Source organism: Maylandia zebra, linkage group LG13, assembly GCF_041146795.1.
Source record: "Maylandia zebra isolate NMK-2024a linkage group LG13, Mzebra_GT3a, whole genome shotgun sequence".
NCBI lineage: Eukaryota > Metazoa > Chordata > Actinopteri > Cichliformes > Cichlidae > Maylandia > Maylandia zebra.
In genome coordinates this window covers 6,527,290-6,548,051 of record NC_135179.1, presented here as the reverse complement: position 1 = coordinate 6,548,051, position 20,762 = coordinate 6,527,290, and the positions used below count along the sequence as shown (strand labels likewise).

Below are 20,762 nucleotides of genomic sequence, written 5' to 3'. Positions count from 1 at the left end.
TGAAAAGAGTGAAAAGAGAATTTCAAAATGGCCCACTTGCATCAAATGTTGTGTTTGGCTTTATTTTGACGGTCCTGGAAAGGTTGGTGGAGACAGAGTTTGAGTGTCCCTGTAAAGGGACAGACGTGAATGGTGGGTTTGTGGCTACATTCTTCATCTTTCCAGGAATTTTGGCCTTTGTGCTGATGGCTTCAGTTCAAGGACCGAAGTGCTCTTGTGACAAAGACAATGCAAAGAGAATCTTTCACTGCCTTGTCCCTGCATTTGTGTGGATGATCCTGTTGGTCTTTGATGGCAGCTACATTGCTTGTGGAATGAGTGATTGGTCAGGCAGGTATGTAACTGCTGGCAAAGCTGCCCCACTGAAATGGTGTGAACCAGAAAATGGTACCTTATATCAGGATAGACTGAAGAAATCTCAGGACTGGTACTTTTACTCTCAGGTAAATAAAATTTGCTTTTTTAAAATGGTATGAAGAGAATTGACATGTGAAATGAACTAACCTCCTCCCTACAAAATGTGGTAATAAACCATTTTAGTGGGCTGGACTTGGCTTGGTCTTGGTCTTGGCCTTGGTCTACCTGATCATAAAACGCATCATGAAAAAATCCCCTGAACAAGAGCAATCCAGTCCTCCTTCAGAAAGTCACCTCGGTCTCCATGATCCTCCAGGTACCTGTTCACTTTAACCTGTATTCAGTAGAAATGATAACAATGATTAATAAATTACATGTCATGTATTTCACACACAAAAAGTATTATTGGAATATTATGATATGATATTAATTGACATTAATTAAGTGACATTGTTACCAGTATTCTGATTGTATATTATTTTTTTAAGTGATAATGAGAAGTTATTGTGTTTTATGCTTTGGTGTGCACACATGTGCTGGCAGGGGTGCAGGAGAGAAAGGTGATGATGATTCTAAGGGCCCATGGTTAAGAGTCCATTAGTCATTATTACTTTGGAAATTAATAACTGATCACCATAAAATAATGTTTGCTTCACTGATAAACGTGATTGTTTGCTAGCATTTGTTTTGTTTTCTGTTTGTAAAGAAAGAACAAAATCCAGTCAGCCTCTGATCCTACCTCTCCCCTCCTTATTTCCTGATTTGGTTTGGTCCAGGTGCACGCACTTCTAGCTGACCCTGAGCGCTAGAAGTGTACCTCTGCAGGAGAAAGAGAAAATAGAATAGCTATATTCAAAGTCTGTGTGTCAAAAAAAGAAAAGTGAACCAGGTGGAAATTAAACTCATAGGAAGTCTCCATGAAAGACGTTAGCTTACTTCATTTCTAACAGAAAATAATGTTTTGTGGGGTTTTTTTGCCAACATGTAATCAATGCAGACAGACCCTTTCTCCCCCAATAATAATAATAATGATACATTACCATTATAATCCACACAGAGGATTTTTGGACGAGTGTGTATGTTCTGCATATATTTTGCACAATTCAGTAAGATAAATCATATTGAAACTTAAGTTCCACTAAGTCTTCTTAAAGTGACATATTTTAGTTGGCTATACCTCATTTTAAAAAAGGATATTCAAAGAAGTTATATTTGCCAGTACTTTAAATTATAAATAAAAGTGTTTAAGTTGGTGTTTTACACCATTTAAAAGTTAAAAATATTTGTAGTTGATGTACTAATCAATGTTCAGAAAAATATATGTAACAGATGGCTTGCACATATCTAGACTATTGCAGGCCAAGAGATAAAAGTCCACAATTTGAGGTTGTGCAGGTGGAAATGGTCAGATGTATATCAACTAGGAAATTGTAATTTGCATCCTGCTAAGGAGGGTTGTGTTTTGGACTTGGATGAACTTTTACTTACTTTTTCTGCAGGATTTTGCAACTGCCCTTTTTTGCTTCTCCTTTGCTTATTTTTTCTGTCCGATTTAAAAATACAAAGTCTGTATGTGTGTTCACAAGTTAAAATTGTCTTTTCATCCTACAAGCTAATAAAAGTTTTATTAATCTTTGAAAATATTTGCTTTTTTTAACTGCTGTGGTTGAATTCTTTTGCCAAGTGTAGGCTGCACCTCAGCTGTGGAAGTTCTTCAAAAGAGAGTTAATGGGACTGAAGCTGAAAACACACCAGGACAAAAAAGCCAATGTGACAGTGACAGCTTAGAAATGGAGAGGAGAACAGTAAAAAACAGACAGGGTGTTGACTCTTCTTGTGGGACTGGTAAAAGATATTTAAACAGTTGCTAAATATTTGTTTTGTGTAGTTACAACACAACATATAACAGTAAAATGGGGAATTACATTGGGGTTATTTAGAGAATACAGAAATGAAAAGAGCATTTTTTAAATTTTTAAAAAATAAAGGTTTATTTATCTAAAACAAGGAATCCGTGGTGCTCCTGGACATTGGTAAACACAGACCCTCCTATCACATCTCTCTGCATGACTGAGACGCTCTTTGAGAATCTCTCTGGACAGGCAGATAAACTGTAAAATAAAAGTATCAAGGGCACTAAAAAGTTTTACCTTTTATAATTCAAATGTCTAGCTAAATAACTAGTGTCACTGATTTTTTGTTTTCTTTTAACCTATGTAGGTGTTTACATTTATGTGTTGGTTTGGGAAATGATTATATGATTTATACATTTTTGAGTAGCTTAATCTGTATTATGTATCTTAAAAGGATGTTAATTGTTTGTGCCATCTGTGTCCTGTCAGACAAATTTAATACTACAGTGTACCCTTCCTTTTAAAAGGAAATGAAGGGTACACAGAAACATACAAAATGGAAAAATTTTGTTTGATTGTGTGTTGCTTTTGTTTCTTCTTTTGTAACATTATGAGATTTTGTATTTAAACATACGTCAATAAAGATTTCAGACAAATGTAGTGGTTGCAGTACATCAGTATTTGTCTGTGAGATAGAGTAGTAGAGGTAAACTGAAGCATGGTATTTGAGTCAACTGAGCTAAACAGTTTGAATAAAGTAATATCAATCAATCAATCAATCAATCAATCATTTCCATCACTCATCATTGTTAATGACATAAATACAAAATATATTTCATTACATATAAAATATATTTCATATAGCCATCCATCCTTTTTCTTTCACCTATTCAGTGTGACTAATGACCTGGAGTCCATGTCAGCTGTCAGAGCTGTCTGTGATAGTGTATCACAGAAGAATATATAAATGTATAATTGGCCACTTTCTCTCTGACATTTTTTTTTCTTGTCAGGGTTTATTTGTGGAATTACTTGCCTTCTTAATGTGGTTGGGACCATCAGTTGTATTTTGCAGAAGTCAGGTTGGCACACAGCTGACAGCCCTATTTGACAACTGTTAGAATTCATGTTATGGTAAGAACCAATCAGGTAAGTAAAGAGAAACGACAGTCCACCATTACTTTAAGAACTGAAGGTCAGTCTGTCTGGAAAATCGCTAACATTCTGAAAGTGTCCCCAAGTGAACTCACAAAAACCACCAAGTGCTACAAACTGGCTCACATGAGGACCGCCCCAGGAAAGGAAAAGCAAGAGTCACCCTGCTGAAGATAAAATCATCTGAGTAAAAAGCCTCAGAAATCCCAAGTTAACAGCACCTGATTAGATTAGAGATTAGAGCCCAGATAAATGCCAAACGGAGTTCCAGTAGTAGACACATCTCTACATCAACTGTTCAGAGGAGACTGCGCAAATCAGGCCTTTATGGTCAAATAGCTCCTAACAAACAAATCCCAATGAAGTGTTACGAACTTGCATGTCCATGTGTTTGTTTGTGCAGGTGTTGCGTCCTTTTATGTTAATTCAGCTGTGCCAGGGCCCTGCTCCGATTGGTGCGTGGATACACCGCCCCGATGTGACTGGTTCCAGCTGGAGGACCCGCCCATTAAAAGGAGGCTGGAGCGCTACAGCGGGAGAGGTCCTCGCGTGTCTCCTCATGACCCAGCAGTAGGGGAGACCGGGGATAGTTGTAACATTTTTGACATTTCTGTCTGTAAATTGGAGCTCTTTTAAGGTAGTGGATTCAAAATGTAATGCAAAGTATTTACATGTCTCGGCTATTAAATAGTGCAGCTATTTTCTCTGCAGCACAATTACCCATTGCATGGTATGGTCTCAAACACAAAGAGTGAAATGTTACAATTAACCCCATAGTCTGGGTTAGTTGTAACATATCCTGGGGTAAAATGTAACACAATGAAATAAGGGTACTAACAAAATATTAACATGTAATCTTTGTTTATTCAACACATGAATGCACTTACATCCATTTATGTAGCTGTGTGTGTGTGTGTGTGTGTGTGTGTGTGTGTGTGTGACAGAATGCAGAAATCTAACTTTTGAACATATTCCAACCCCCCAAAAAAGACAAATTATGGAATTTTCTGCAACTGAATATTTCATTAATTTTGGTTGGTCTTCCTTGAGTTTGGCCTCATTGGCTCAGTGGGCATTATAACCTACAACTCTTGCACCAATTTTGAACATAACAATGAAGCTGAAAAAATGTAGTTGTTCACCAGCATCGCAATTCCATTACTTTTTATCACGGCTTACCTTGGTGTGGTTTGCAAAGTGCTTCGGAAAGATGAGGAAATCTGTTTCTTGCACCCATCCTGATTTATTTCCACTACCAGTACTTCCTACTGGTCCATCTCTGACACAGTGGTCTGCATAATGTATGTGTGGGAACACAAACAGTGGAGGAATTGTGTTGCCAATGGCATTAACCACATATACAAATGCGACCAGTGAACCTCTCTCTGCTGATGTCGTTGCCCCAACTTGTTTAATATAAGTTAAAGTAATAGTGTGGTAAGTTGTAACATCTGCATTATTGTTACAACTAACCCAGACTGTTGCTGTTACAACTGACCCAGACTCCTATAGCCATGAACTAGCTAACATTACAGCCAACGGCTAAAACATTAGCACTAAAGACTTACACAGAATATATCCCCATAGACATACAAATAACAAAATTTAAGTTTGATGAGTTTAACTGCAAAGCAGATAATGCTATTAGAAATTGAAATAAAGTAGAAAAACTTACTTTTTGGCATACAAATTACTTTTTTTCGTGTTAAATTGTCTGTGTTTGACGAAATGTGCTGATTTTTCACATGTGATAGCAGAACTGAGTTGGGCATGCACAGGATAAGTCACATCATTTGAAACTTAGCCCTGATTGGAGAAATTGGAAGTGTTACAACTGACCCACGTTACAACTATCCCCGGTCTCCCCTATTCCTGTGGCAGCCGCTGGCTGCAGTGCGCTTGATAGTTGTGGAAGTGGAGTGGGTAGGGGTGAGCTGCCGTTTCTTTTGACCACCCGTTTTCTCCTGTTTTGAGTTAGTTAAGGAGGTCAGACTCTGTCTTTATGTTACTCTGTTTGTGTCGGGGGACCTAATCCTTGGGTTGGTTTCAGTCATTATGCAAATATACCCTTATAAGATTGGGGGATCCTGCAGTCAGCTGAGACTGAAGAAGTCACTTGGATGAGTGACGAAACGTTTCTCCCACTGACAACGCTACATCCAGATGAACAGAATCAACCTTTGGAGATTTACTTATCTGGATGCTTGAGAATGCATCAAGACAAACCATGAGCCTTTTTCATTGTTTTGCTTTCCTTGTTTGCCTACTTGTTTCAAGTAGGAAAGGCTTTGAGCTAACAGAGAAAAAAAAATCTTTTCTTTAAGTACTTGGTTGTTTGGAGTTAACGTAACGTAATGTGTTGGCTAGCCTGCAATTACCTCGTTAACTCCGTTAGTCCAGTCCAATATCCTGTATCAAAGTCGTAATCCAGACAGGGTTGTACCAAAAGTTCCAACAATTTGAGTAGTCTTTGCTCCAGAAATTGATGGCCAAATTTCAAAAATCTACAGGACACGATCAAAACACAACTTTCAAACAAATGGCAAACAGGAAGTGACAAATGGCAAACAAATGGAGTTAGCGTGTGTTGTCATAGCTTGAATAATATGCTTTTGTTTCGTATGCTTTGGCACCCTCTTGTGGCCTCAGTTGGTACTTGGGAAGTTTGTTATGCCCAGCTAGTTTGCTTCAAGTGTGCAGTGGAGGTGAAACTTTTGCCCACGTGTGACCTCTGTGTAGTGTCTTCTCTGGTCTGCATTCACAACAAAAAGGCAATGGTTAGAATGCTCTCTTTTTAATGTCGTGGGCAATCAGCACAAAATCTCGCAGGAATCCTCCATTATTCTGAGGATTACATTTCCACTTGCAGTGTGATCGTATAGTGGTAAATTTATACAACCAAAATAGAAAAACTTCGACACCATTAACATTGCATGTTAAATTTCCCAAATGAAAGGAATATAGAAATATATTTTAAAGCTGTACATGAAACAATGTAAATTCTCTAAACAGTGTGGCACAGTCACATACCTGCATTCACAACAAAAAGGCAATGGTTAGAATGCTCTCTTTTTAATGTCGTGGGCAATCAGCACAAAATCTAAACGGGAAAGCAACAACAGAGTTAGCTAACTATGCTCCCATTTTGTTTCCTCTCCTCCCAATAAAGAAATCTCACATAAACGTGCACTCAGTTCAACATAAAGACTGGAGAAATGACCCGCAACAAATGATATATAAACAACAAAAATAATCGGGTCAGACTGTATTACTTTAACAGCCTGCGATATGATTTTTCCTCCCCACGACATTTGCGCATTCCTTACCTCGCAGGAATCCTCCATTATTCTGAGGATTACCCAGAATCCCTTGCCCTTTGTGAATATTGCAGGGTCACTTTTTCGACAGTAGGTGGCGCCAATGTCCCATTTAGCGGGATTTAACTTCAACTCTATTTAACTATGTTACACACACCCCCCTTAAATCCTGCTAAATTGGGGCATGACAACAGAAAAACAGAAACTTCCAATGCATAAAACATAACAGTGTGACCGTGGGAGCACAAGATAGTTCAAGTCAGTTAAAAAAACTTTCCATATGGAATAAGGCAAGCAAGAGAGCGGCCAATTCCCCTGCCAACCCAGATATGAAAGATGCCGTATACACCTCCCATGATGTGAACATTGCTCCACGCAGGTATTACCCAAAACGTTCTGAGTAACAGCACATTTGCAAAACGGCTAGTAATCTATCCTGAAAACATATTTCGCACAAATGAAAACAAGGAGTCAACTGTCGACACTGAATCATCAACCTGTTGTTCATTGATCTCACAAATGAGACGTGTTGGAGGTTTCACAGGTCTACCTGATCTAGTACAAAGAGGTGGTGGCTGTGTACGCACTACACGGTCCCCTGTACTCAGTCGTGTGTCAGTCACAAGCTCAGGGGAAAGGACATGTGGAGCATCTCCCGCCAGAAGCTGCGAGGAGGCACTCCGGGACACAACAGATTCAATAGAGGGGGCAAGGGAAGGCAACCGGGAAACCAACGGGTCACACCCAGCAGGCGGGGCCACAGTCGATTCTGCCTCAGAGGTTGGGACGCTGAAAGCCGCACCAAGAGAACAACCAGGTTGACCAACCGCAGAGTCCCTGTCACTTGCTTGGTCCATCTGCATGAGCCAGCGAACCGTCTTCGTCTCACCATCCTGCACATCACCTGGAAGTTCTGGTTCACCTTGTCCACTATCCGCAACCGAGGGGCAGGTTGACACTGGTATGCACTCGTTTCCTGCAGGAATGAAACTCACAGGAAGTAGTAGGTTTCGGTGAACAACTTTTTCCCTGAGAGTCACAGGGTCTCTGATGTGGTACACATTGATGTCAGGTTTCACAGACGCCACCTCAAAAACTGTGGATTCCCATTTGTCAGCGATCTTCCTCTTTCCTCTCTCACCACGATTAGCAAGCAAGACTCTGTCACCGACTGAGAGGGGCGCACCCTTAGCCTTGCGGTCATAATTCCTCGCCTGGCGAGCCTGGGCAATACGGCTGTTCTGCCTGGCAATGCGGGCAGCCTCAGACAGGTCACGCTTCAAATGGGCGACAAATTCACCGTGGTCAACAACGGCACCATCAGGGAGAACATGCTGGAAAACAACATCAACAGGCAGACGAGGAATTCTCCCAAATACGAGAAAAAAAGGTGCGAAACCTGTTGTTTCATGTTCAGTGCAATTGTAGCAGAACGTCAACATCTGAAGCATTTGCGGCCACCTGGCTTTGGATTGAGGGGGCAAAGCCCGTATCATATTTCCCAAGGTCCTGTTGTATCGCTCGACAATACCATTCCCCATTGGGTGGTAAGGAGTGGTGTGTGATTTCTGGATGCCAGCCATGTCCAGGAGCTCCTTAATGAGTTGACTCTCAAAGTTGGCTCCTTGATCAGAGTGTATACGTCTGGGAAAGCCGTACACACAGAAAAAGTCATTCCACAGGCGGCGAGCAACCTGCTTGGCAGACTGATTCTTACAAGGGAATGCATGCGCTAATTTGGAAAAATGGTCTGTGACAACCAAAACATCAACGCACTTCTTGTCAGTCTGTTCAGCAGTCCAGAAGTCGATGCAGACTAGCTCCATCGGTTCAGTGGTACAAATGCTCTCCAGTGTGGCACGGTCATTCGGCTCTGGGGTTTTCCCAACCACACAACGAAAACAGCCTTTCACATGATTGATGATGTCACGCTCCATCCCTGTCCAAAAGAATCTCTGCCTTGCAAGAGACAGGGTGCGGACTTGGCCCTGATGACCCGCCGTATCATGGATGCCTCGGAGAACTTCAGTCTTCAGAGTGTCTGGGACAACAAACTGGTAAATCGTCACGTTCATGTTCCTGTCTTTCTTCACCTTATACAACATACCATCTTTAATCAAGAGTCTGGACCAATGTCTGAGTAATTTCATTACACCACGGGACTCGCTAGCACGTTCATGCCTGGTGGGCCTCTTGTGACGCCGGACATAAAAGAAAACTCTGCCCAAAACCTCATCTTGTTCCTGCAGGTTAGCGAGTTCACTTCTCGGCGTACAGGCTGGACGGGCAATAGTTGGGACCTGAGGGATATCAGATCCCACACCTCTCACATGGCTGATACCACCAGTGTCATGTGCAGCCATATTGCAGCCACAGCAGAAACATCCTGTGACGAGAGAGAACCTTGAGGGTTAGCTAGGATAGTTGTAGCTCCTTCCTCAGACTGATCCACAACCAACTGGCAGTTTGCAGCACACCGAAACATATCCTGCACAGTCCCATCCACCAGACCGTGCATTTGGTTCAATAGGGCAGCATAAGGTTCAGTGACTAGCCTGTGGCCTATGCACGACTGGACAAATGGCTCTCTACTCAATGCATCCGCGACAACATTTTTGGTGCCAGGGACATACTTCAGTTCAAAACTGTATGCTGCAAGCTTTGAAACCCATCGTTGCTCACATGCATCTAACCTAGGCTTGGTTAAGATGTATGTCAGCGGGTTATTGTCTGTCCACACTGTGAAGTGGCTCCCTTTCAGCCAATGGCTAAACTTGTCACAGACTGCCCATTTCAGAGCAAGAAACTCCAAACGATGCGCTGGATAGTTTAGCTGAGAGTGTGACAGGGTCTTACTGGCGAATGCCACTGGTCTGGCGATGCTACCATCAGGGGGCAACTGTGAGAGGACGGCTCCAAGGCCGTCAAAGGAAGCATCAACTGCAAGGAGAAAGGGCGCAGTAAAATCTGGATGGGCTAATGTGACACTATGCACAAGTTCATGTTTTAGGGCCTTGAATGCTTCCCTGCACTCATCAGTCCAGTCAGCCGGAGACAGCTTCACGTGGCCCCTTTTAAATTTAGGCTTACGGCCTCTACCTCTCTTGCGTAGCGCAGCTGGTTCAGCCACAAGATCAAACAGTGGCTTAGCTTTTGCAGAGCACCGCTCGATAAAATGATGGTAGTAGAGAACCATCCCCAGGAAGGATCTGATTTTCCTTGCACATGGTGTCACCCCGTCAGACTCCATCAGGTCTGCTTCCTCCACATTGTCTATAGCCTGCACTTTACTTGGGTCTGTTTTCACACCCTCACCACATATGATGTGTCCCAGGAACTTCACAGACCGCTGAAGAAAGTGGCATTTCTTTGGTGCGAGCTTCAGGTTGTTGGCAGAAAGTCGTGAGAAAACCATCTGCAGACGTTCAAGAGCCACCTGTTCGGATGGGGCATAGACCATAAGGTCATCCAGATAACACAACAAACTTGTGAAGTTCTCATCACCAAAAATGGACATCATCATCCGCATAAAAGTAGCAGGACTATTTGTCAGGCCTTGAGGCATCCTGTTATATTCATGAAGGCCAAATGGGGAGGAGAATGCCGTGTATTTTTTGTCGTCCTCGTGGAGTCTGACATTGTAAAACCCCGATGTGAGATCCATTGTAGAAAAAAAAACATTCCCACCAAGTGCTGCGAGGGCGTCTGACTGATGAGGCAATGGATGTGCATCTTTAACTGTTCTTGCATTTAACCATCTAAAGTCATTGCATATGCGCAGGTCACCATTTGGCTTAACAACTGTGATATTATTCTGTTATTATATGTTACCTTATATATGTAATCAAAATAGTTGAATTAGAATACTGCTGTAGATCATATTATACCCTTTAAAATAGAGTGTGTGATCTGTATGTAGTTTAGTTCTCATTATACTTTTGAGTTAACAGAACATATTCACATATTAGTTCATTAGATAAATGTGCATCACTCTGTATCCTTGATCTGCTGGGAATGTGTTACACTGTTTTCTTGACATGCTTAATTGTTGAATCATGAAGAGAAGGTTGTAAGCAGGAGACTCTGTGTCTAAAGACAGGGGAGATAGACAGACCACATTCCACACCCCCACCTTACAGAAAGCAGAGAAACAACTGCCGAGGTCATAACTTAGGCGCTGTAACAGAGAAAAAATGTGATGTTTTGGCTTTTACGACTAGCTGGGGGCCACTAGAGACTATAAAAAGCTGAGCAACCCGTCACCATTTTGAGACATGTGCCTGACCCTCTGGTAGCATCTCTCCCGTCCGGACGTTGTAATGCTCTTATTGTTGAATTGTATGGAAATAAATGATTGTTGATTGAGCATTTATACACCGAGTATTGTCCTTCCTTCAGCCCAAAGATTCAAAGAACTGCGTGTTTTCAACAACTTGGTGCCGTGTGACCCGGATCTTTGGTGTGCTGAGGAGGTGCAGATTTGACCTTTGGTGAGATCGTGAGGCGAGGTGAACAGAGGACCGGTCCAAAAATAAAAAAAGGTAAGCACAGCCTGTTGTATTATAAATACCAAATGTGCATATTGGGCTTTCCAAATTAATCTGTTCACTGAGTTACACGTATTTTCACAGTAAATTTGTCGGTGTCTGGTCTTTGGCGCAAGATACTAACAACATAAGTTGAGGCTGAATTCCAGTGTGTTAAATAAACTGCTTCTACCGAGATACTAATAACATACTACGTTGGTCTAGTTGCAGTAATCTGCTTCTACCGAGATACTAATAACATACTACGTTGGACTAGATGCAGCCACTTTACCTTCCACATTTAATTTTGTCTAATACTGGCTTCTGTAGCAATAATACATTAGAATTTATTCTGAAGACGCGGCCATTAGTTCAGTACATTGAAGTCGAGGTTTGTTTATTTTGTTTATGGTGTCAGTGACGTCCTGGCTTTTGCCGGCTATGAAATAGAAGTTGATTTAAGGACAAGCAGATGCTGGCTTCACGGTGCAGTTGGACGCTGGCAACGCGAGAGCGAAACACGTCCGTAGGTTTGGTTTATGATACGGCGTGTTCCGGTGGTGCGGCCGTGAAGTGCAGTAGTGGTTGGTGCTAGTTTTAGTACATTTGATAGAGGTTTTGACGGTGGTTTGTGGCGTCAGTCGAGTATAAAGGGCTGCGGTCATAATACAAAGTAAAAATTTAAGTACATAGCAACACCTGGTTTATGATGTCAGGTATAACTTCGGGGATGCAAGCATCACTTTTATGATGCGACTTTGCCCCGTGGTGGCGGTCATAAGCGCAGAGAAAAGGGTATTTTGGTCTATGGTGCAGTGTGCTTTCAGAAGATCTAATAGTTGAGCTCAGAGGTTTCTGTGTAAAATTCCCGCTGAGGAAAAGTGTTGTGTGTGTGTGAGTGTGAAAGCGCGCTCTGGGTGAGAGAGTGTGTGTGAAGCTGCGAGGCGCGCTCTGGGTGCTGTCTTGTGGGTAAAGCGCGCACTGAGTGAGAGTGTGAGTGAGGCGCGCTCTGAGTGTGTTTTTATGTGGAGTGTGAAGCGTGAACACAGTGACAGTGACGGTTGATGTGTTTGATTAGGAGGACATTAGAGCAAATACACATTTTAGGATCAAAGGTTGATGCCTAGTGTACCTGTGGAACATTTGCCTATGGAGTAGCGACCCTCCTGTCCGTGGACGCGTGGCCAGGACCGGCGTTGTCCGGGTGCTGAGGTGGTGACTTGGGGAGGTGAGGGCCCCCGCATAGCTACGGAAATAACACTGGAACGGCCGTGTAATCACGGGTTCACATTTATTCCGGACTAGAACAAGACACATTTTGCGAACAAACGTTGAGTCTAGATTAGTAAAGAAATATAAAAAGGTTGAATTCCTCGTTTCAGTGGTTGAAATTGTTGTGTGCCTGTCCCCTGACGAGTGTGAAATTAGAATAAAGAGGGAATTTGGAGCCACATAGAGATAGACGGGCATAATTGGGTGTATTACTCTGTGGTGTAATAAAAATAAAAAGGAGAGATAGTAAGAGGTGTGCAGTGGAGAATTATGGAGGAGTAGAGAGAGGAATGTATTGGGAGACTGGCGTACAGTTTACGCTGTCAAGGTAGGCGTGTTGCCTGCTTATCTGTTTAACAGTGATGAAAATGAAATTAAATAAATCTCTTAGTGTGTTAATACAGGAAGCTGCGGACCTGGACCAACTGCCCCCACAAGCACAGCGGCCGAAGCAAAATTATAGGTAATGGGAACCACACCCAGCACGAATCAGCAGCTGTGAAAAAGACAGCAGCGAGGAGAGAATTAGAGGAGAAATTAAGAGAAGTTTTAACACATAAAATTGGGGCCAACGGACTTGTGGAGGTTGGGAAGGCGTCCGGAGCATCACAACAAAAAGGTGAAACAAAAACACACACAAGCAGAGAAATCTGAGAGAAAGGCTCCTGTTAAGGTAACGCCTAGTTTGAGAAAAGATAAAATTAACCTGCTTTTATACAAATGCACATACACGCAATGAAGAAACAGCTTACACTCATGAACACGTGAAGATTTTCCAGCAAGGTTAAAGAAAAATTAACATACTTAAATGATGAAGTCTATACATTACTGACAAAGAAACCCTCTGGGTTGCAGGACAACAATTTAACTAAAAAAAAAAAAAAAAAAAAAAAAAAAGGAACACTGGTCTAACCAACCAGGCAAGACACAACAAATTTAGTGGTTAAAAGATTCAAATTGTGACATGTTTTCTGTTGATTGATTAATAAAAGTGATTACTGAATGAAAGAAAATTCCTTTTTTGGGCTTTTAAACATGATCTTAAGAATTTTAACATATACCGGTGTTGTCCTGTCAACTTGGTGGGTTAGGAGTTGATTATATCGGGAGAGAAAAAACAAAAAAAAAAGGGGGAGAGAAGGCTGACACAGGGCCTGGCCCCGTTGTCTCCCCTCTGAATAACACAGCCAACACAACATCATTTTCCTGTTCGTTTGTTTTTGTTTTTCGTTTGTTTTTGTTTTGTTTTGTTTTTGTTTTTTCTATACATATTTAATTACAGGCTGCTTTGCCGGCCCTGAAAGCCGAGGCTGACTGGACTCCTGCTCTCCCCCATACGTGACACTGACCAAATGCTGCAACAGCTGGACCCACAACAACGACCTGAGAATGTCAACAGACCTGCAGGAATGTGATCTCAGGCAGCCGAGACGGAGAGCACTAAACCTAAGGCCCGTTTCACTACACGGGGGAAAATTCCCAGACTGCGTCAGCTGACAGAGCTGTGACGAGACGCCCGCCAAGCCCGAATGAAAAGTAAGGCCGAGCGAAAGAATGCTGACCTTGATAACTTTGCATTCACACTGTGCAGGACAGTGATGGACCAACACGGATGATCGGGTGGCGAAAAAGGGCGTGACCGAGACAAGAGGAGTAACTGAGGACAGAAGGCACCTCAGAATGGACAAAAACACAGAAGAAGATGCAGGTTTCACCTGCGGTGAACATCGACACTGGAGAAAGGACTGCCCCAATTGGGGTCAGAACCAGGATGGACTGAATTTTGAGCAGCAGCAGCAGCAATGGTCGCAAACAAACTGAAAAAGGAGGGGGGCAGGACCCCAGGGCACGCTTCAGGCCGTGGTTTACCCAGAACACCAGAACAGGAAAGTGATGAACACACACACACACACACACACACACACACACACACACACACACACACACACACACACACACGTCTCCAAACACACAGATTCAGAATGAAGTGAAATACACACATGAACACGCGCACTCGTTGAGTGAGTGAGAAATGACACACACACACATATACACACACACACACACACACACACACGCTGATGCAATGAAGAATGCTTTGCTTATGCTGATATGCAAAATGCTGCACACAAACATCCCAATGCATAATTTTTATGAGGAGCCATTGATTACTTAGAATGTGTTATATGTCACCCAGAGGGCATTTATGTAGATTTTAGGAATAAGGTCTAAAAAGTTTGGTTATGAAAACAATGTCTGTGCGTGATGTCTGTTTATGGCTCAAGGCCTTGACTGAATTCTTTGCTGTGCTTCACACAGCCCTGATGAGGAACAGTGGCACAGAGTGAAATTGATGAATTAATAGTGTAAGGTTAGGTTGGAGTACGGCATTTTCTGTGATTGAGTTTTAATTCAAGGAGGAACAAAAGGTGTTACGGCACCTGAGGTTCTCATTCCCACACAATATTGTCCCGGCAGGAAGCAAAATGTTCCTGTGAATTTCTGGTTGATTGTTTGGTTTTGTTTAGCGCTAGCTTGATTTTATCAGTGAGCTTTGGCTTGTGTTCTTTCTCGTAAGCGAGAGAGGGATAGTTTTATGCTTGGACATGTCTGCAACGGGCCCTAGTTTGTGTTATTTTAGTAGTATTTTGTTGGTTATGTCTGTTTTCGTTTTTGTTACAGTGCACTGGAGAAAAAACATCTGAGAGGTGTGATCCACCAGTGGTGATATGTTGATATTTTGTGAGTTCATGATTTAACAATCAGCTCTTTAAACAAGGCCTGAAAGATTGAAATTTAAAGCGCTATAAAATATTATTACTGTAAACAGTTGCAAAGTGTGCTTCTCCATGATTGTAATTGGCTTGGGAGAAATTCACTTATAGGGAACACTGATCTAAAAGGATTGCACCGAGTCAATCCGGCCCAAAAAACAACAAGGAATTGTTTTCCTTTAAAATGATGACGTCATCTTGCTGGTGATGGAGGCTCGAATAGGTTGCGCGGGAGACTCCATTATCAGCAACATCTGGTATGAATGTGTATGGAGGTATGCATGTGAATGGACTGTGATGGACTGACGACTAAAAGTTTTGACTGACTTGATACTGAGACAATGACTGCACCAACTTTAGGATTAGTAAATGCCAATAAACAATTCATAAACAATTCACCCAGCCGACAAGAGAAGGGTGGATGCTTCGCTTTGTTTTGTTTTGTTTTTTCAGGAGCAGGAGGATAAGAGAGACTGGAGGAGGAGACTCTAGCTTCACATAAGAAGTACATGACTGATAACTGTTCTGTCCTGAGCGTTTGTTTCCAGAGCACCCACTTGACCACACCAACAGTTTCTCGCCACCGAGGAGGGGTACTTGCAAAAAGAATAAAATAAAAATCTGAGTTTAACAAAACATTTTAAATGTAAATATCAAGCTTACCTTTCTTTTTCCATGAAATGTGCTTGTGGGCACGCCAGCCATTTTGAAAAGGTGGGCAAAACAATTGGCAAGGCCACACCCCCACACGTGTGATATAATTTTAAAGGTACTGTTGCCCTCTCTAAGAAACATCAGGACTTAGAGGAGTGGCAAGTAGAGTATGCGAGCTACAAGCAAAAACTAAAATGTGTACTACAGTGTGCAAAAATGAAATACTGGGTCATCAGGGGGTCATGAGGGACATTTATGAAACTAAAAGTCCCACTAACCTTAAAGTGCACTTGAAAAGCCCACACAAGAAGGTTAACCTAGCTTACCTAGAAGACCTCATCAGGGGGAGCACACTCCCCCTCCTTGAAGAGCTCACCCACTCAACCCGCATCCCCAGAAAACAGCTAACCCCAGATAAGGCAGCGTGATGTATCCCGAGACAACAGGACTGGGACATCTAAATAAAGGTGTGAAACAATCGCCTTCAAAAGGTTATCAATTCACTTGAACCAAAATTAGGACCACACGGTGCGGCAAGAGTTAATAGTTATTAGTCTCAACACCCAAGGATAACCAGAAGAGCATGACTGATATGATGGAACTGGGATTTTGTTACACTTAATTTTTGCAAAACACAAATAAAACTAAATTGAAACTAAGGATTTTCAGAAAATAAAAACTAAACTAAACTAGCAAACAATTGGTAAAAACTGATTAAAACTGATGAAAATTGCAAAACTATTACAACCCTGGTCCAGACTAAGATGGTGTTGGACATCTTCAGGGCAGAAAGGGGTTGGTGTGACCAAGGTGTGGTTTGGCTTGTTGTATGTACATTTCAAAATGTTACAGCTCTGGATGGACCAGTTACCAGGGCATGGAAGGATGACGGACTTTATTACATGAGGAGAAGGGACATTTTCGGGATCGAAGATCCTCAGGGATGACAAGGCTGGAGCAACGCTCCAATGAATTGACACATGGGAGTGTGTCAAAAAGGGGGAAGTTGAGTCCGAACATCAAACAATGGTGATATGAAAATTTCTATGAGTTTATTTTGGTGTTTAATAAATTAGCTATGGTAAAACTTAAGCTTATAATGTGTTAGACTTAGAAAGGGTTCACTAATTTTTGATTTCTTTTACACACACATAGATTATGATTAGAATAGGTCCTGAACATAATATTTTAAACCAAATTTGAATCATTAGAACAACAATGGATAACAATATTAGATTATCAAGGCTAGGGAGAGAGGTGTTTTGGTTTTCTGTCTCTTGCAGAGAAAGGAACAGACACCAGACGGGGACACGGAGATGTGAGGACCCTTCACAGCAGAGACAGATGTAGGGACAGCCGAGACAGCAACTGGGGTCAAGTGTCATGACGTTTGGGCTCCTGGAGAAGATGGATCCCACAGACACAGCGATAACCATGAAGGGGTTGGCGAAAACCAGGAACACCAGACCAACGAGGTTCGAGAGGCTCTTGGCAAAAAGGGGGACACGCCGGTGAACCCAAAACACACAGATCTTTGTTTGAAATCGGGGCAGAATAATCCCCAGAACTGTGCAATGACTAAAGGGTGGTCTAACCCCGGAGGTCGAAGAAAGAAGCTGAGAATCACCCAACTGGAAGACACTGGTAGCTGCAGCAATAAAAATAAAGGTTAAAAGCTCCTTAGACAGAGGTTCTAGTCTAAGTACATTTGAAAGGTATAAGGTGGCATTAAAATGGGAGTGGAAAACTGGAGCACCAAAATAAAGCTGTGGGAAAATGGGGAGTGATGGGAGTGTCATCTGTAACTGCTGTTATGGTTGTAAATCTAACTTTGCTTGCATCTGAACTGCGTGAACACAGAGGTCATCCCCCATATGGTCCACCCGTTAAAGGGGGACAGAGGGCCTCAGGATCAAGAAAACCTGGACCTTGCAACGCTGAAGTGCTTGTTATTAGTGATCTCTTTAATGAGAGATCAAAAGAGGGTATTGTGATATTATTCTGTTATTATATGTTACCTTATATATGTAATCAAAATAGTTGAATTAGAATACTGCTGTAGATCATATTATACCCTTTAAAATAGAGTGTGTGATCTGTATGTAGTTTAGTTCTCATTATACTTTTGAGTTAACAGAACATATTCACATATTAGTTCATTAGATAAATGTGCATCACTCTGTATCCTTGATCTGCTGGGAATGTGTTACACTGTTTTCTTGACATGCTTAATTGTTGAATCATGAAGAGAAGGTTGTAAGCAGGAGACTCTGTGTCTAAAGACAGGGGAGATAGACAGACCACATTCCACACCCCCACCTTACAGAAAGCAGAGAAACAACTGCCGAGGTCATAACTTAGGCGCTGTAACAGAGAAAAAATGTGATGTTTTGGCTTTTACGACTAGCTGGGGGCCACTAGAGACTATAAAAAGCTGAGCAACCCGTCACCATTTTGAGACATGTGCCTGACCCTCTGGTAGCATCTCTCCCGTCCGGACGTTGTAATGCTCTTATTGTTGAATTGTATGGAAATAAATGATTGTTGATTGAGCATTTATACACCGAGTATTGTCCTTCCTTCAGCCCAAAGATTCAAAGAACTGCGTGTTTTCAACACAACTAAGACAAGGGGGGATGAGAATTCACTCTGGGACTTACGGATTATCCCTGACTCCTCCATCTCATCTAGGGCAGTGCGAAGCTTCTCGTAATGGCATGGTGGGACCCGTCTGTATGGCAGTCTGAAGGGCTTGTCATCCACCAGGCGGATTCTGTGGACAAAGTCAGCAGCCTCACCGCAGTCCATTTTGTGCCTTGAAAAGATGGACTCATACTGCTCAATGAGTCGCAGCAGCCTATCTCTCCATTCTGGGGAAACTTCACAGGACGAGAGGTCCAGGTCCTGCAGGCCCAAATCACACAAGCGCTGTGACATCTCCGCTTCTGATCTCGGTGCGGGCGACGAGTTCTGTGTGTATTGTGTACTGGATCGAATTTGAACAGGTTCAGGTAAGTCCTGCACAGAAAGACAGGGGGACACATCAGCAACCTTAGCATTTCTCCTGAGAGTGAGGGGCTTGTCGGAGGGATTCACCACTTTAACAGGGACCCAACCATCCCCAAACAAGGAAGTGACAACTCGCCCCACTAGGATCTGTGCAGGTTTGGATCGAGACTGAGTGGGTTCAATAATGACAGCACTTCCCACCGCTGAGGCATCAGGAGCAGGCAGCTTAGCCCACACTAAATGTTCAGACAAGGGCTGCAAGGTGATGCGTCTCTTAAGCTTTGCAGTGCCGAAACTTGGAGGCATTGCTCTGCCACCACAGTCATCAGAATAGGACAGCAAAGTTGCCAAATGAGGGAAAGCATCATCCTGGGTACCAACAGTCATTTTTAACTGTGAAATAAGCCACTTTATCGCATTGCTGCCCAGAATCATGTCATCAGCCTGGCCCGGAACCACCAGAACAGGAATCACCACCTTAAAGCCATATATTGACACTGTAAGATCATACATAGCAGAAGGCGTAACGAGGTGACCCCCACAACCAACAATGACAACGTCTTCAGCTGAACGTCTCTCAATATCAGGTATCGATTGTGAAAGTTTCTCATCAACTGTCTCACTTATGGTGCACGCCATAGAGCCACTGTCCACTAATGCTTTAAGAACTTGTCCACCACTAGTAGTCACTGCAGAGTAGAATAAACTATCAGTGTTTGAGAGCCTATGCAAGCCCTGTGCAATCAGTGTTTTATTTGGCGGGACAATGCCACTGTAAGTAGAATACAAAGTGTCATAATCATTAATATCAGTCACATCCAAGATGGGAGGCTTACTTGCTGGATCTGCGCTGTCCTCCCCTCCACGCAGATCGTTCAGTTTCCCTGATGACCACTGGAAGGAGTACACTTGCCCTCTGGGCAGTTACGTCTCGAATGACCAGGTAGGTGACACATGAAGCACAATCTGTTTTCCCGACAGTGCGTGAGTGTGGAGTGGGAGCTATCTCTGCAGATGGAACATGGTGTGTCATCTAAGCCCGGTATTCTCGGCAGTCGGGCACTCTGTCGCCTGGCATTAGCTCGAGCATAGCCTGGGCCTTGAAGCAGCACCTTCTCTAGCATGCTGATCAACCTCTCAATAGCAGAGCCATCCTGACTCACAGCTAAGGTGGACTTAATACAATATGGCAATATACAAAGCCAATATAAAAGTATGTCCAACAGTCCCCAAAGTTTGATTCCGTTACCCGACAGACTAAACAATAAGGAAGCTGATGCTCCACGATGATGCTGCGACGAGAGGACACCAGCCCGATTCAGCAGCGTCACGAACGAGTCACGGCACCAATGTGACCTCTGTGTAGTGTCTTCTCTGGTCTGCATTCACAACAAAAAGGCAATGGTTAGAATGCTCTCTTTTTAATGTCGTGGGCAATCAGCACAAAATCTCGCAGGAATCCTCCATTATTCTGAGGATTACATTTCCACTTGCAGTGTGATCGTATAGTGGTAAATTTATACAACCAAAATAGAAAAACTTCGACACCATTAACATTGCATGTTAAATTTCCCAAATGAAAGGAATATAGAAATATATTTTAAAGCTGTACATGAAACAATGTAAATTCTCTAAACAGTGTGGCACAGTCACATACCTGCATTCACAACAAAAAGGCAATGGTTAGAATGCTCTCTTTTTAATGTCGTGGGCAATCAGCACAAAATCTAAACGGGAAAGCAACAACAGAGTTAGCTAACTATGCTCTCATTTTGTTTCCTCTCCTCCCAATAAAGAAATCTCACATAAACGTGCACTCAGTTCAACATAAAGACTGGAGAAATG

The 20,762-nt window shown here is 42.6% G+C and overlaps 1 protein-coding gene across 1 annotated transcript; it reads right to left on the bottom strand.

The window, feature by feature from the left end:
• Window positions 1-1,095: 1,095 nt before the first annotated feature.
• On the bottom strand, window positions 1,096-20,099 carry LOC143421761 (uncharacterized). The gene is made up of 2 exons (XM_076891456.1): window positions 18,569-20,099; window positions 1,096-1,176 (listed from the first exon to the last, which is right to left on the bottom strand). The coding sequence occupies exons 1-2, from the start codon at window positions 19,554-19,556 to the stop codon at window positions 1,163-1,165; spliced, it is 1,002 nt and encodes a 333-aa protein (XP_076747571.1). The 5' UTR covers window positions 19,557-20,099; the 3' UTR covers window positions 1,096-1,162.
• Window positions 20,100-20,762: the final 663 nt, after the last annotated feature.